Below are 17,737 nucleotides of genomic sequence, written 5' to 3'. Positions count from 1 at the left end.
AAAATCAAGACTATCTTTTATAAATTTATGTTCTCATTAAATGACATAATATACAGCAATTAATTCAATCTTAATCCATCTAAATCTTATTCAATCTAAATCGGTAATAAATAAATCGATAAAACGATACTATGATTATTTATGCACAAGGTATTAAATAACCCTATCGATATGTAATATCCTGTTAATATGCTAGTGAAAAAGTACGAATGCTGTTTAGGTATTACATAATATTTCCACTTTAAAATACACGATTATACTCGCAAATAATTTTCTAAATATTCGCTGAGCATCGCATACTAATTCTAATCTTTGGACGGATTCTTGTAAGGCATTATAAGTCTTTTTCAGCGCAGTGATTTTAACACGCAAATGCATTATGGCGCTTGTCGACTCACTTGCGATTATTAACTAACTTTTACGTACATTACTGCTACTTTATTATATACTTTACAATTAATAGTATTGGATTCGACATTTTCGCTCTATTTACAAAAGTTTATTAGCTGGACGATCGGATGGCATAAGAAAATCAACGTATCTCCAGATTTCTCGATTATTCGTAAATACGTAGTATTTCACGACAAATGATTTATTAGTATAATATTTTCCTAATTACAATGCATCCTTAGATTTCTGTCGATAAACGTTGCAATTTTTAATTATTAGGAAAAAGTTAGAAATCATTTTTTCACAAACATATCAACCTAAGCTTTGTCGAAAATGTTGGTGATTATAATATGAAAGTATGTATAATTGTGCACTTCAGAGCCTAAAATTAATTTTTCCTTATACAATTTAAAAGTATTTTTATAATTACTGGTAACTAATTGAAATCGTATCAATCATTTTAATTAAAAGTGCGATACTTTTAATGAATATTTAAGAAAAATAGTATACTTTAATTCATATTCTTCATTATATAAATAATTAAATTATGAAAAAAATTCTAGTTTATCAAATATTGTATAATTAAATTCATTAATTATATATAGTACAATGAAATTATTTCATATATTTTATAATAATAAATGGTTTTACCCTCGATAATAGAAATAAAATTTTTTCAAATTCATCGATAACTTATAAATGAAAATACGCACTTTAATGTTTAGAACGCAAATATTTTACATTTCATAACAATGTAAACATATAAATTGTTTATATAAATAACAAAATATAAAATAATTTTTAATATAGGTTCTCGATTTTCAATTGCCAATTGAAAATATTCTATAAGTTGTTTCATAAATTAAATTTACACGATAAAACGCTGAAATTCTATTACCAATTAATTAAAATTTAAGATAAATTGTTAATTACACTTATTATTTTATTAATATTTTGCTCGTTCCAACTATTTTTAAAAACTCTGTACAAAAACAATTCTATGAATAAATTACAAGCTTTGTATATTTATAAATTTAAAATCAATTTCGTGTCTAGGAAATACATGGTTTTTCATTTCTTCAAATTTCCAGTAAATGAAAATAAATTATCTTTTAAGGAAAATTTTATTGGCACAAATAGAAAATAAATAATTAAACTCCACTATTGTTTAATTATATTACGAAAGTAATTATATTAAAATTATATTCATTCGTTAACATAAAACGAGTTGTATTACGCAATGCAAATTTGTAGCAAATCAACTATGTAAATTTGTTCGAAATTATCATTCTCTTTATCGTTCTGTCCTTAATTAATATATCAAAAATGTCAAAAATTATCATTGCGTGAGAACTCGAAACACTTTTTATTATATGCATTTATTAATAATGTATCTATTGATCCAAATTTCTTGCAATATATACACAATTTTGAAATAAACTATAATTATGCATAAATTTTTTGATATTCTTATCGAATTGTATTGATAAGTTTGAAAAATGAGGTTTTTATAATTGGCTTTGTTGCCCAAATCAACGGCCGATTTTACGGTATTTAATTTAATGTCATTGATCATTTAATTAATCGTTCTTATTAATTCGTTTTCATTTACTGGGGCTTATCGACTTACAGAATTTTTGAAACATGTATGACAAATGTTATACCAGAATGTACAAACAACGAGTCATATTTGTAACGTAATAAAAACATACTGCGCGAGTGTGTGATGGTGGGAAGGAGGGAGGAAGAGAGAGAGAGAGAGAGAGAGAGAGAGAAAGTTAAAGCATATCAAGAACAGAATCTAAAAGTGCAAGCTGATTCTCAACCCCATCGTCCCAGGCTGCGCTTTCTATCAGTAAATCTGTAAAGTCTTCCTCGCTGATGTTCACCTAAGTCAGATAAAAAAAAAGTCAATTATTCTCAATAAGATGTTTTAATGAAACATTTATTGATATATTTTCTATTGAATTATTTTTATGCATTTTTTTATGAAAGTGTAAGTGAAGACAGTTTAAATTTTTCTTTCGACAATAAATTTTAAATAAAGTTTTTTATTATTGTCTACGAAATTAGTATTTGATATTTTGATTATTCGGCATGAATTTTAAGAATTTGACGCCGAACTTTCACTTTCAAGCGTTTCAAATGACCTTAAATACAGCCATATTGAGGAAAAAAGAATTAAGCGTTTTTACATAAAGTCATAATGAAACGAATAAGTAATAATTATTAATATTATACATTTTTTTTAATAAATTGAGATCTCGTATCTCATGTATTATAATAAGATAATAAGATTTTTAAAATTTCGCTATATTATTAATGAATTATAAAACGAGTTTAAAATACTTTCATCTGAAACGATCATGTATGATTTCAAGAAGATATCAAAGTTAGAGTTATTAAGTAAATACTCATACTTATTCGATGAATTCTATTATAATATTACTTGTGCATGAAAGGAAATGAAGCAGAAATATGTAATGATGTTCTCGAGAAGCTCTTGAAATATTCAAAACTATGTTCTTAACAAAATTCTAAAATTTCAATTTTTTAACAATAAACGGTGTATTGGAGTTTTATCGAAGCACAATTAATCCAATAACAATGATGAAAATAATAATATAATAAGATAATATTGAATACTATTTTACTTAACTAATAAAGTAGCGATTACCATAAGATAAAATTAATTAATACATTAATACATTAGTGCAAGTGGCTTGAACAACCCGAATCAAATGGCAAAATAATAATAAACATATTTAGATGTACAATGCCATAAATCATTGATTAATATACAAATATATATATATATATATATATATATATATATATTAAAGAACCCATTAAAGTATACAGTATTATGTTATTAATAATAAAATATTAACCTAGAAATTTATCTAGATGATATAGATAAATAGATGAACGAAGTGAAAGTAAATTTCAATCAATAGCGAAGTTGTTTTAATATTCCTCATAAATCAACAGTTCCGATTATGAGTTTTAAGTCACAAATAAAATATAAAATTGATGAAATAAAATTGTAAGCAATATTTGAATTTTTCCAATAAAAAATTATAGACAGACGATCAGGACAATTATGCATAGAAATTATCGTGACGATTACAATTGATATCCTACACTTTCAATCGTAAAATCAAAATAAAACGACAAGCTTTACCGAAACCCGACTATTTTCATCTGTTCAAAGAAAGCATTTCTTCTCGGCCAAAGCGACATAGTGCAAGCCCTGGAGCTGTAGTGTGTACAGTCATGCCGAAACACCGGGAATACGATTATAATGGAATACGCACCTGCGTGGACTCAGGCACCTCGGGCAGACTGTCGGGTATCGGCGGCGAGACGCTATTGGGCGGCGTCTCGTAAAGGACGATGCATCTCGGCCCGGATGCGGCCTCCGTCCCTAAAATCCTCGCCAGGTGATCGGTGGCCTCCTTGGGCTTGGATTCCGGAGCCGCTATCGGCCCTCGATTCGGCGGGAATCGCGATCGTCTTATGACAGCACTGCGACGCCGCGTGCGTTTACCCTCCTCCAGCCGCTCGAGGTCGAGTTTCCAGAATCCGCCCTTGCCTGGCTCGTCCTTCGACCGGGGCAGCTTTACAAAACACTTGTTTAGCGAGAGATTGTGCCGGATGGAATTCTGCAAATAATATAGAAGATGCATGAACGAACGGGATGAGACAGGATAAATTTCGTATTTAATAATGGGATCGGCGTGGTTTATTAATTATCTAATATAGCTGCGGCTTAGGAAAGGTTATCGCAACTTCCGGTACCGCGACACTTCAATATTTTATGAATAATACCTACAATGTTCTATTTATTCTTACTTGGAATGAAGTCGCTCACTGAAGCTTGAGCGAACTTCAATTCAAAACTTACCTTTCATTCTGTTTGTTTTTCTTTTTGTTAGCATTACAAATTAAAATCTTGCATTACCTGCCAAGATGGATCAGCATTCTTGTAAAACATGAAGTTCTCTCTTATCCAAGCATATATGTTTGACAGAGTGACTTTGTTATTGTTAGCCCGCATAGCCAAACATATTAGCGTTGCGTAGGAATAGGGTGGCTTTTTATGGCAATCGGTAAGATATTTTTCGCCATTTTCCGCAAGATCTAAACACAAATGAACAAGACGTCACAATATGAAAACACTTGCATTAATTAACATTACGTAAGATTTGTATTCAAGGGAGTTTAAAAAGAAAGAAATTAAAAAGAAAGAAGCATATATATATGTGTGCTTTTTAATATCTAAGAAGTGCAGAAGTGCATGAAAATCATGACAATATAAAATGATTTTAACTATTTCTAACAATTATAATATTTACATCATTTACATTTTATCGATAACCGTTACATTAATAATATACTAATTAAAAAATCTTATCATTATATCGAATAAATAAATAAATAATAATATTCGCGCCTGCGATACAAAATTGAATAATAAGGGCTTTCAGTGTTTCAATCATACTGAAATTAATGACAAAATTAATTTACCATCATTTTCGTTTTTTGTTTTTTTTGTTTTTTTTTCTCTTATACTTATGTGCAAATGTTTTTTTTATTATATTTATGCGAATCTATGAATGTCGTTTTGTATACGAATATATACGAAAAAGAACTGTTTTTTCTCTTGAAAATATGAAGTCGGTGGCATTTAAAAATAATCGTTAAATGTTAACGGTGAAATTATTTGACGGGCGGCAAGTTTTATCGAACATTAGCAGTAATTAATTATCGGATCAAAGTTTTAATAGTGCAATTATAAAATACGTCAAACTTAGGTGAATGAACGGACGAACCGAGGCTGACGTGAAAGCTATTGATCTGCAAATATCGGAATTACTTTGGACGGCTGCATTCGGAGATAAAAGGCAGGAAAGAAGGATCGGGAAGGAGATGTTGGGCGTGAGTGGAAGCAAAAAAGTTGGGATATCGATGTGAAGGACATTGGCTGGCAAATGGGACGAAAGTGAAAGCAGTGGAGGAGACGAAAGAGAAACCAACCGAGCTGCGCCTTGAGCAAGGGCGACATCTTCTTCGGCTGCTGGCGCGGCGGTGGGGGCGGGGGTGGCGTTGGCGAGCAGGGAGGCGTTGGGAGCCCGGAGGCACTCGTGATGTCGAGGGACTGGAGCCAAGAGAGGCTCGTGAGCTCGGCCTCGACCCCGTAGTCCTGGACCTCCATGGCGTCGGCCGCGAGGGCGGCGGCGGCTGCGGCGGTAGCCGCCGCCTCCGACCTGTCCAGCTGCTCCCTGAGGGCTCGCGCCTCCTCTTCAGCGGCTGCCACCGCCGCTGCCAATCCATTCCTCGTTCTCACCATCTTTCATGACAGGCTCGCACGACCTCGCCTTTATCTGAAACAGAGAAGTCATCCGACATTTATTAATTGGTCCTTGCGGTGGCTCGATCAACTTCCTCCTCCCATTCCTCCCACTTCGCAAGCTCTCGGCAAGATAACCAAATCTAGCGTGTAAAGGATTGTTTGTGAAAGGGTAAAGGCTCGATCGCGACGATACGGCTAATTTCAGGGATTATATGCTTGGGATCTCGAATTAACGCTCGTCGCGTTTTATTTATCGGCCTCTTCGAGCCTGACGCCATCACTTTATGACAATAATAAATTACGACATACGAACGCCAGTTAAGAATCATTGCTCATTGGCTTAATTTAATTTACAATAAATGAAAGATTCCCGAAGAAGAACCCGACTAGTCGCTACTTTTATCCCCTAATAACCTCGTGGTGGCATTTTCATCAAGACTTGCCTCGTTATTCAAAATCGACAAATCCAAATCTGTTCGCTTAAGGAAAATGCCGGGGAATGCGAAAGCTCTTAAATGAAACTGCGAAATGTTTAGCGAAACGCTTATACTTCGCGAAACATTCGAAATGTCATTAGACTTGCGCGAACATAATCACAGAAACGGAATGGGAATTGGCGATAAGATCCGATGGGAGTTGGAGCGAAAGGCGGCCAAAATTCCCAATATTTTAGAGCAGATAGATGAAAGTTAAGGTGATTGATAAAGCAAGTGAATAAGTAGTTTGTTAAGTAATTAGTTGTTAGTAATTAGCTTTTACATGCAGTCGCGCTATTCCCAGCGTACCGTCAAAGCACCTTCCGAAATTCCATCGCCCGGTCATTCGATACTTTAGTTGTTCAGCTGTTTATCGTCTGAGATCCGAGGGAACCGAGGCAGCCAGTAATTTCCCACCTGATAGATCCTTATCGAGCAGCAGCACCTGCCCGTCAACTTTAGGGAGCCGCAGACGGATTAAGGGTACTAACGACCGAGACTAGCGTTCTCCGGGAAGCAAGGATCCTCTGGAGGACGGACGCAGAACGCGAAGTGAACACTCGTGTGTTCCAAGAGCGACTGACTCGGGGACGCGAACTTCCCTGGCAGGTGCTGCCGTCGCTGCCGTTCGCGCCACCATCACCACCATCGTCGCCGCTTTCGTCGCCGACGCCGCCACCGCCGCCACCGCCGCCACCGCCGCCACCGCCGCCACCGCCGCCACCACTACCAGTCTTCCCTCGCAGGTGGATCAGAGGACCATGTGTTGTCGACCAACCTGACGGCGCACTTTTAGTCGGCAATCGCAATTACCACAATAAGGGGATGCTAATTGGGGCCCGTAATTTTCCAGCCGATATTTCGAGCACTCATTCTACTACCCTCGATGCTCTACTTTTCCGTCTTTATTCTCATCCGTTAAACGAGGCTACGTTGTCGCTCACTCAAATTTTCAACGATTGAAATATTAAGACAACGAAACAAGAATTATTATTACAGAAATCCCACATTGTCTAATTTTTTTATTATCGTCATCATTATTATTATTATTATTATTATTTTTTTTTTATTTTTTTTTTCATTCAATTGCGTGCCTACGCATAAGGTATTAAATTCGTATAGAAATGAAAAATCGATCATTATTCAGAGAATTATTTTTTACGCATTAGAATAATCAATTTGATATTGAATCTGGATAAACTCTATTTACCTCAATAATCATTTTATCGGGAATGCGTTAATATGCCAAGAAGCATATAATGCATGAAGCCATTAAAATATGTCGAATAAAGTAAGTTAATGTAATGTTTTACGGGTTTGTTTTTTTTTTCAGCGGGTAACGTGCGGATAGTTTATCGATTAATTTGTTAAATTTGGCATTGGCTGTGGCTGTTTGTAAAGACGAGTGACAAAATGAAAAATTACAATATACTCGCAGCTCTACGTGAAGCTACAGTCGCTTCGCACGCATACGCCAAACGATAAAATTAAAAAATAATGTTTATTTAATAATACTGGTAACAGACCAGATCACCACCTTGGCAAAAGTTTTATTTACGTCCTTATTCGCCGCTGCCCATCATGGAACACAATTACCAACTACACGTACGCGACTGAATTACAAACAATTGGAAAAACTGTAAAACCTTGCCGTCGTCACCCCTCCCCCCACCCTCGCCAATTTTAACGTACACATCGAGACACATTACAAGAGAATGCCAATTGATCTAACGATGACGAATTTTCCCCTAAAAAGAGTGAAAAAAAGCTTCTAAAAAGGTGCAGGGAGCCATAACGGGCTCGTGGAAGGGCGCAGCCACGCGCCGATGGCTTTTCGCTCCTCGTTTCCGGCCAGCGAACAAAGGCATTTCCATCGGAGCCCACGCGCTCCGTCCCGAGGGGGTGGCGGTCAGCCCCTTTTCCTCGATCGCCGTCTTGGCAGGCCTTCCGACCCCGAGTTCCCTGCCGCGCCAGCAGGAGGAGAATCATGCCAAGTTCCGCTTGGTGCGCAACTCACCCTCGCCTTTCCCTCCGAGGCCGCGCGTTCGGGGCGAACGAGGCGACGATACTCCCCGCGCGTGCGTAACAGCCAATACGTTCGAATTTACCCGAGCACCTATCGCGAGACATTCGCTCGCCGGTCGGAACCGCTTATCTAATTTACCATGGTCGTTCGCTAATATGCCACCGCTCAATGTACCAGGAGAATTTTTATGAAACGTGTACGTATCCGTTTGCGGTGCTCGATTAACGATTGCACATATCACTATTATATACCGATGATATTGCCAATTACATTCCAAGTTTCACAAGCCACGCACTGGATTTGCGATTTTATGGTAGAAGATTTAAATAAATTGCAGATTATTTTTGTCATTCGTAAAATTAACGGAAATTATAAACATGCTATTTGTTACGTACATAATGAGTGGCGAATATTGAAAAATTGTCATTGAAATCACACGTGGGATTAAAATTTTTAACGACATTTGTAGCCAAACTACTAGTCGAATTAATTTAGATGTTATCTACCTGACATTAAGTATATTATCGATATAAACTGTGCATACATAATTCAAAGTAATCAAATATAATTTCTCATCGATTCTCATCTATTATAATGATATAAATATAGCTGAGTAGCGAATATTTCTGAACTTTGAAAATGTCGGTAAATGTATGAAGAATAAGAATAATATTTAGAGATATCAAATTATAAATATGAAACGAACAATTGCAACTGCGAATAAAGCATTGAAGTGAAATTTTCATACATTACATTAAAGCTCCTTTGAATCATCTAAGCGCTTTATTGAAATTGAAATTTTAGAGACATACCTAGACAAACAATTTTCCGTCATTTAATAAAACCATAAACATCGTTCTTTCGTATGCAGAAGCATACCAATGGGAAATTGTGAGAGTTGGAGGAAAGCATCGAAATAACCGACCACTCTCTATAATTTATTAATTTAATCGAGTACACTTGACTCTTACGATTAAGAAATAATATAAGGGCAATTAGCCCTCGATCGCGATCTAAATTGAATAACAAGTTCCGAGAAAGATTTTGAGAAAGAAAGAGAAAGCAAATACATTGGTCATCCGAGCAGCGAGTTGACCGAGCTTTCGTGTCTTATTACTCCTTTCACGTTTTCCTGATGCATCACTTTCGGCGACACTAGAATTTCATACAAGGCAACGTTTTCAAGTGCACGGCAATTTCGTTATCACCGACCGATGAAACGAACATTCCGGATCACCAAGGCCGGCGCCTCCTCTCAAAGCCTAAATAATAAACTCCAACTCTCCACGACATTTTCATAAAGTCTTACAATTCCTCTCCCCCCCCCCCCCCCCCGCCGCGACCATCCACCCACCCTCTAATCCTTTACTCCCAAAGCGCCATTGTTTACCTCCGCGTGCAAATAACTATCGTCCCGGCCCATCGTCTTATTCCAACGGTACGTATGGGCAGCCCTTGTGATCGGGGCTACCTCAAGCCGTTCACATGAATCATTCGGTGTGGCGCGAATTGCCAGGATATTCGCACTCGTGTCCAGGTGGTGGACGGAGCGAGGGCGCAGGCCTCGCTTATTTTCACGACTCGCACGAAGCCGCGACTTCCTATATCCGTTCCAGCGTGGAATGGACTCACGGTGATTATTTCAGCTTGTGGCTAATGACTTTTGGAGCCCGTGCACCACCACCACCATCAACATTCATGACTTTAAGATTGGCATTGGCTCCGTTTGGCGTTAACGACGTGACGCCGATATTACGGCCCGCGATGCCAGCGATCCTGACTCTATTATTCTTGCAAAAAGCTGGATTTTCGCAGCTTACTGTCACGATGTTAGGCTTTTGTAACTATTAGAATCGGTTACAATGTGGGATTGTGAGAGGTGGACAGTTTTGCTAAATAATGCACTCGTCCAGGGCCATTGGTAGTGACATGTAAATGTACTTTGATAATGGAGCTCGTACTAGTCGTGGTAACGGCTAATGCTATCAATTAGCAATTAGCCACTGCATCGTAATGGTAATTTCTCGATCATTCCTTGCATTTCGGGTAACTAGAGTTATAAGTTGTGAATGTAATAGTGGACGGATGTAAATCGGACTTTCATTGCTAATCGATCGAACGAATTTCAAATTTTATAAATTTAAATATTAAGAATAATAAAGAATTTATGAAATAACGTGCAAAGTATTGGCAAAAATTGCAACAACAACAAAAAAAAAAAAAAAAAACCGAATATTCAGCTTATTCTTTTATAATTGCAATTTCGTCAATTACATATTGAATATTTATGCAACATTCGCATAATGTTATTTTGCAATAAGCTTTATAGTATATCATGTGAACTGTCCAATAATATCCTTTCACCAATGATTCACATTTAATAAACTTCTTATGACGATTGACGCGTGAAACTGCGTAATTGAATACGCAATAAATGCATTTAATTAGGGGAATAAATACTCTTGTTACGCAATAGATACAAATGTATTGTAATCTTACTTGCGTATAATATTAAATTTAATTAACGACATAAAATAAGCTTACCCCATAGTATAAAAAAAAAAAAAATAGGATTGGAAGATAAATGATTTAATAATTTCATTTAATTGATTATTTAATTAATTTTAATTAATTATTTATTGTGTTTGATCTTATAAGACGCAAGTAGACGCAAGTAGACGCAGTAACTCGCGTGGGCTTTGTTCTTTAAGATAATTAAAAATTGCTGGCTTCACTTTTTACATTGGATTTTATGTAATATTCCGTTTTATTCATTCATCGTTAAAAATTTAAATGGTATATGGCTGCACACACTATTATATTGCATTATAGCATAATAGCGATAGAATATTGCCAGAGTGCCCATGAAAGTTCAACGATCAATTACGATCTTAGGGAAGAAGTTTTAAATACAAGGGGCAAAAGTAAATCAAGAGTAAGTTGAAAAAAAAAAGAAAGCAAGCACGGATCGCGTGTCTACACAGATCAACGACAAGTCCGGGATAAACCTGCATGCTCCAGACGAGCGAAGAAAATCTTATCGTGCGACAGGTTTGGATGGGGGCCTGAACGAGCTGTCGGGATAGGAGGTCGAGAAGGAGGGTATCCTTGACCGCCTACAATAGTCACGAGGAAATAGTAGCCTAGTGACTCCTAGGGCAAAATGGTGCTAAAGAACTAAGGTTAAAATCGATCATCGTAATAAAAGGCTTTCTATCCTCGTAAAACATGAGCGCTGAAACGTCAAAATGACGGTAATAATCGATTAATAATTTCCTCGAACTTGGTGTACAAACTATACCGAGCTAAGGAAGAGACAAAGAAGATAGTAACGAATAGCGTATGTATGACCCGGGTGACTTGTCATTGTCGATTTATTCTCCGCGGAGTCAATGGCATTTAAGTGGAAAGAATATCAAGTACTGAATTGCGCCGTTTACAAAAAAAATTGTAAAATGATGGGTTTCATTGAAGTACTGATAAGCTTGAACTCGATCAACGATTTACGGTGTCGAAGGTCGCGCTTTGGTAAACCGAGACTATCCGGAAGTGAACGGACGCTCCCGAATCGCTGCATGTAATTGAAATTGAAATTACAAGGGCCATTTACCTCTATCATGCCCGCTCAGTTTCATTAATACTCTTCATTTTCTTTCTATATCGCCTTACTCACCGCCCACGCCCTCTGTTCCACACTTTTGAAGACTCTTTTCTCCCTATACTTTGAGATTCCGTAAAAATCGCGCCCCCCCCCCTCCTCCCCCTCCCCCCCCTCTCCGCCCCACACGAACGAGTTCGCCGAACTTTATTCCAATACAGAAAAACTCGTAGAAAAAATGTCTCAGGGGTTCTATATTGAAATGGAAAAATATATGTGCATAAATTTATATTAAATGTAATATATTAATGTTTTTAATCATTGTGTTTATCATACATAGAGAATTTAATCTTATTTAAGCCTTCCATCGCATATTTAGGGACGTTAATGATTTTTGGTAAATTTCAAAATAAATCGTTAATATGAATAATAATTTTTAGTATGTATTGAACTTTATCTAAAAGTAAATTCGATAATTCCTATTTTATATGGGCCAGAACTTTTCTCACCCGCAAGCTTAAATGAGCTGCAATTTTTTTTAATTTATTAACTTAGGCACTTACGGAATGCTAATATTATGCACTTATAACTCGACGATCATAAATTATAAAACTATGTGACACGTATTAATAATTCTTGATTCTGTAACGTAATTTCACATTTAATATGAATAATAAAGAAATTTGTAACGAGTAAGGGCCTTCTACAAGGCATTTCTGTTTCATTGACTATGAAAACTTGAAAGCTGATTAAGATTTGAGTTATTGTTTGATGATGTTATTGTTCTTTATTTCACATTGTATTCATACATGAAATTCAGCTGTACTTTCATTTTATATCTAATTAGCCACTTTTTTCATTTCTATTTTAGTCTTCACGTTCACAGATAAATTTATATATACATTTTTTTTTTTTTTTTTTTTCATTATAATGCCCATACTTAATTGCACGGTATTTGTGTATGAAGCAATTGTAAATTCATGTTAAACAAGATATAAAAAACAGTTACTATGTAGAGTTGGTAGGAGTATAGAAGGTAAAAATAATTAGATAATTGATTAGAGAGATAGAAGAAGTAGCATAAATAATATATCGATGGGAAGAAATGGCGAATGGATGAATCAAAATAAAAATAATGACAACAACAAATAGAGGCAGTAAGATGATCGAATTCAATGCCGATGAGATAACCAATTGAAATGAATTATCGATAAACATACGCGAAACTCTTTATGCATTATAAATTACTGTTCTTGCGAGGACACATACGAGTGTAATTTTATGTGAGAAATGGCGCAAATCCTAGATAAAATAGCTAAATTCAACTAAACGAATAGTGTTAATAATGTTAAAGAGAGAGAGAGAGAGAGAGAGAGAGAGAGAGAGAGAGACGAGTCGAACGAATATTTATCAACTTGAAATTCTATCATTGTCTTTCTAATGGACGACTTCGGTGCTTGAGTCTGACAATTCCAATGAGTTTGAGAATGCAAGAGGACTTAACGATTAATGTCACCCGGCTCTCCCCGTCACACTGTCCATCCAAATATCTTCGAAATAATCCAGTTGGAGTACTCTCCGTACAACAGGACGAGGATCGATACCGTCGCAGCTTTTTCGTAAGCTTTTTCGTAGCTTCTCCGAGGCCGAATGTGCTGGCGATCGTAACCGCAGCCATTTTAAATGAAGTAGAGCCACGAGACGAGGCGAGAGCGAGGCAATACTGGTCAGTCCTAGCCCGACTTTTCCGAATCTGATGATTTTTCCGGGCCGGGCGCTATTGCCGAGCCACCTCGTTTTCCATCAAGACCGACGAGGGTTGGGACGCCGCCTCCATTGATCGGGGACCTCGCCAATGAACGGGAGGCGACGCGGCCACGAGCCATTCGCTCGCGCGACCCACGAATGGCGGCTTACCGTGGAGATGCCGAGAACTCGCGCGCAGACTCGCTACCCGAGACTCCAACTCCACACCCGACGATAATCTCGACATTCGTACCGACGTCCGTGACGCGGGGTAGTGGGCGGCAAGCCAGCCCGAGTGATTCTGATACACAAAGCTTTTTGCTCGGAGCTTATTGACCCGAGCCCCTTCCCATCCACCTGCCCCTTTACGCTCTATAAATGCTGCCATTGGCGATCCGAGGATTTTGAAAGCCTCGCTTAATGTCGCTGAATTTTCTGCCGCTAGACTTTAACGTTTATGGGAGCTTTATGGAGCTTTCTTCACCGCCGATTGCCCTTTCTATCCAATAATTGTTGATCGCTAAGCGCGCTTGCGGAAATCTGTTGCGGAAAACTGTATGGAAATGGATTATTCGAGTAACAAATTAACTATCTACTCATGCCGATGCTCTGTGTCGTTCGGATGCACTTGCACGCACGAAAATTTACAATTGAAAGTAATTGATCGATGCTGTTTAGGGGAGTAAGAGGAAACTCTGATTTCAAAGTACAAAACTGTGGCGTATTTAAAGTTTGCTGGAAATTTGAGCTTCTCGGCTTCAGCTAGCTATTAAAATTGCCAATTACGCGTGTTGAAAGGACAATTGTGACTTGTTAATAGAGGAACAGACATAAGAAAAACGTACTCGATTTAAGAAAAAATAATAGCTACTTTACCCACTTATAGTTTGTGTAGTAGTCAACGTATGTGTATAAATCATTGGATTGATCGAAACGAATATATAAGGAATATCTCATAGATATGAAAAATACGTGAAAATGGCCAGTTCATGTCTTAATTCGGACTTCCATGGAGAAAAATTGTAACTAGATATAAGGGAAACCGAGAGGGTGGGACTTGGCCGGACGTTGCACAGCCCTTTTCTACTTACTGCGCGCATTACTACTTCTGTGGGCGGGAGTTCGATTTCTCTCTCTCTCTCTCTCTCTCTCTCTCTCTATCTATCTATCTATCTATCTATCTCTATCTATCTCTATATATCTCTATCTCTCACGACGCGTTCGCCCTATCTCTATCTCCGTATCTCCACCTCTTTCACTCGATCTCTATCTAAGATCACCCCATTTCTACGCCCCTCTTTTCTCTCTCTCTCTCTCTCTCTCTCTCTCTCTCTCTCTCTCTCTGTCTCTCTGCTACGCCGTCATTTATACACACACGCACGCGCGCGCGCGCGCATATATATATGTGCGTGTATTTCATTGTTCGGCAGGGATTTTTAGCAGCTGGATGAATCAAACTCATACTTTTGTTACTAATAATTCGCTTCCTTATGCTGAAATGTGAACGTTAAATTTTCAAGAACAACTTTTTCGATGTACAAAGAATATTTGTATGCAAGTTTCATCCCACATTATTAATTTGATTAATTCGATGTTGGCTAATATTTTTTATGCTGGAACAAAAAAAAAAAAAACGTTAATATTTGTCATTGAAAAATAAATAAGTTTTGTAAAATTGCAAATAATTTTAAAATAAAAAAGGCATATGAATAATAACTGCGATTATTTTGATTTGCAATTACGCGAATAAATTATCAATTCACTATTTGATTATTTTATTGGATATCCTTTAAAGATATAAACAAAATTAATTCCAAATCCTGACAAGACCAATCATATACAAGAATTTCTTCACTCTCTATATGCACTTAAATTATGCTTATTTAAATTGTCTTATCGCATACGAAATATTGTGTTAAAAAAATTTTATATTAATTCACAAAAGTTATTATATAAAAAATAATAAATATTTCATCTAATATTATAATATACATTTAATATCGTTATTTATTATATACTATTTGCCCTTTATCAGCTGGATTGTCCAGCACATTATCCCTTATGTCGTTCTTTGCACAATTGTACATATAAGTAATATGTAAGTGAATAAAATTCTTCCTTCTCCTCTCCTCCCCCTCTTTTCTTTTAATTCCTATCCGCATACCAGTAACATGGACTATTGCCGAAGGTACAGGCTTGAACTCTATCTGTTTGTAGATCAATAATCTGAAGGGAACATCCGAGAATTTCATCCACTTCGTTTACGCTCTCTCTCTCTCTCTCTCTCTCTCTCTCTCTCTCTCTCTGGTTTCTCCCGCCCAATTTTCAAATTCTCCCTATTTTCATTGGTCGTGCGCTTGCTCCAATTGTATCCTTCGACAAATTAAGTAAAGACGTACTTTATCCTTTGCTTTTGGAAAACAATATTTTCTTACACAATTTTGGTCTATTTTTTAATCTATACTTGCAATGCAAATTCACAACGAGCATTTCTATAATTCGTTTTGCAACTAAAGCAATGATTACAAAGCTTTTTTTCTTAGATTCTACAAGTAATTCAATCATTTTTCAAATATTTTTCTAGCTAATTGGAAATTGAATAAATAATATAAAGTTTATTTTTGTTTCTTCGAGTTGTGAAAATGAAAGATAAATTATGCTTTTAATGAAGTTCTTTTACTCGATGTATCTTTGTACACTATTATATAGGTATTTCTATTTCGTTCCTGCAATTAAACGTTTAAAATCAATAAAAACTGAATCAAATAAGAAATTAGGCGACGAAAATAATTGTATAATTTAAATTTTCAGTTTAATAATTAGAAAATATTCTTCCTTTAAGTTTTAGTTTTTCATAGAGTTTATAACATGACAATTTGAATTTCACGTAGTAGCGAGTTTCTTTGTTGTTGTATTTTTTCCTTACAATCAGAGAAACATTTATTAAAAATATTCAAATTTTGTCATTGCCTTTCCATTGTAAAATTCTATATGATGAATGGGCCATTAAAATTTTAATTGAAAATTCATTTATCATATAAACCGATCGATAATAAACGCAAAATCGCAAGCATGAAAGAGACACTGGGCGATTTAAAATAGAAGATACGTTCGTCGGACGTAAAAAAAAAAAAAAAAAAACGGACGCGAAAAATTTGTCAGCTCAATATCAGTGTGGATGGGCCTCGTAATTGTAATATCTTCTCTTATTCTGGAAAAAATCAACATCAATGATCCTCACCCGATTGATTGACCGAGTAGGGTTGATCGAGGCAGGCCAGGCCAGAATGCCAACGTGCAATAATTACCCTCGAAACGGCCTCAAAGAGCATAATAATCGCTCAGCCGGAAAAACTCGGCATATGCATAAGAGGGACTTGGAAAGTGTGCGTGCATATCGCGACTTCGGGGGGGGGGGCAGACGTTCGCGGCTCTTACGTGGTGCGCTGGAGCGTGATGGTCGGCGCATGCAGAAGAGGCTCGTGCCGTGCCAGTGTCTACCACCATATCTAATGTCTTTCAACCATCTGCGCTTCCGCCGAGATACTCTCCTCCCACCCGTTTGCCCTTTGCCTCGATCTGCCGTTAGTAGGCCTCGAGCAAACGTATTTATGACTATTTTAAACAACCAAGTCTTCTTACTCCGCCACTAAGGTTAAGTAGATCGCTTGCGAGGCTCCGACCTAAGCTCAAGTTTCTTTTACCACGATTATCTCGTAGGCGCGAGCGAATGATGGAAAATCGGATGATCGATAGCTGAGTAGCTTGAAAATGCAATCGATCGCTCCTCGGGCTTCTTCTTCCGGCAATTCCTATTGGCTTTCTGCTTTGCCCTCAAAGTTCCAACCTCCTTAATAATACGGCATATGCGAATGTATCATTTTCCAATATCTACGTCTAATCTCTGCTATGACTCGTTATTCAATGACATGAAGTTTGGAGGATACGTAAGGTCGCACCAAGAGCCAGACTGTCAAAAGTTACGTTCAACTATTAGAGCCTAAGTAAATAAGAAAATTAGAACACGCTGGCCTAGCAAAGGTAAGGGCAATGGATACAATGAATCGGGCGCGTTCCAATCGAAAGCTTGAAATTCAAGCTCCAAGAGACCCGAGGATACGAATAATCACGCGGATGGAGGAAGT

At 36.9% G+C, this 17,737-nt stretch overlaps 1 protein-coding gene across 1 annotated transcript; it reads right to left on the bottom strand.

Annotated features, from left to right (window-relative positions):
- Nucleotides 1-1,933: 1,933 nt before the first annotated feature.
- On the bottom strand, nucleotides 1,934-5,760 carry LOC105361948 (forkhead box protein J1-B). The gene is made up of 4 exons (XM_011499265.1): nucleotides 5,431-5,760; nucleotides 4,355-4,533; nucleotides 3,708-4,055; nucleotides 1,934-2,279 (listed from the first exon to the last, which is right to left on the bottom strand). The coding sequence occupies exons 1-4, from the start codon at nucleotides 5,741-5,743 to the stop codon at nucleotides 2,169-2,171; spliced, it is 951 nt and encodes a 316-aa protein (XP_011497567.1). The 5' UTR covers nucleotides 5,744-5,760; the 3' UTR covers nucleotides 1,934-2,168.
- Between the last annotated feature and the right edge of the window lie 11,977 nt (nucleotides 5,761-17,737).

Source organism: Ceratosolen solmsi, unplaced genomic scaffold, assembly GCF_000503995.2.
Source record: "Ceratosolen solmsi marchali unplaced genomic scaffold, CerSol_1.0 scaffold2, whole genome shotgun sequence".
Classification (NCBI taxonomy): Eukaryota; Metazoa; Arthropoda; class Insecta; order Hymenoptera; family Agaonidae; genus Ceratosolen; species Ceratosolen solmsi.
The sequence above is the reverse complement of the archived record's forward strand: the minus strand, read 5'-3'. Positions and strand labels throughout refer to the sequence as shown.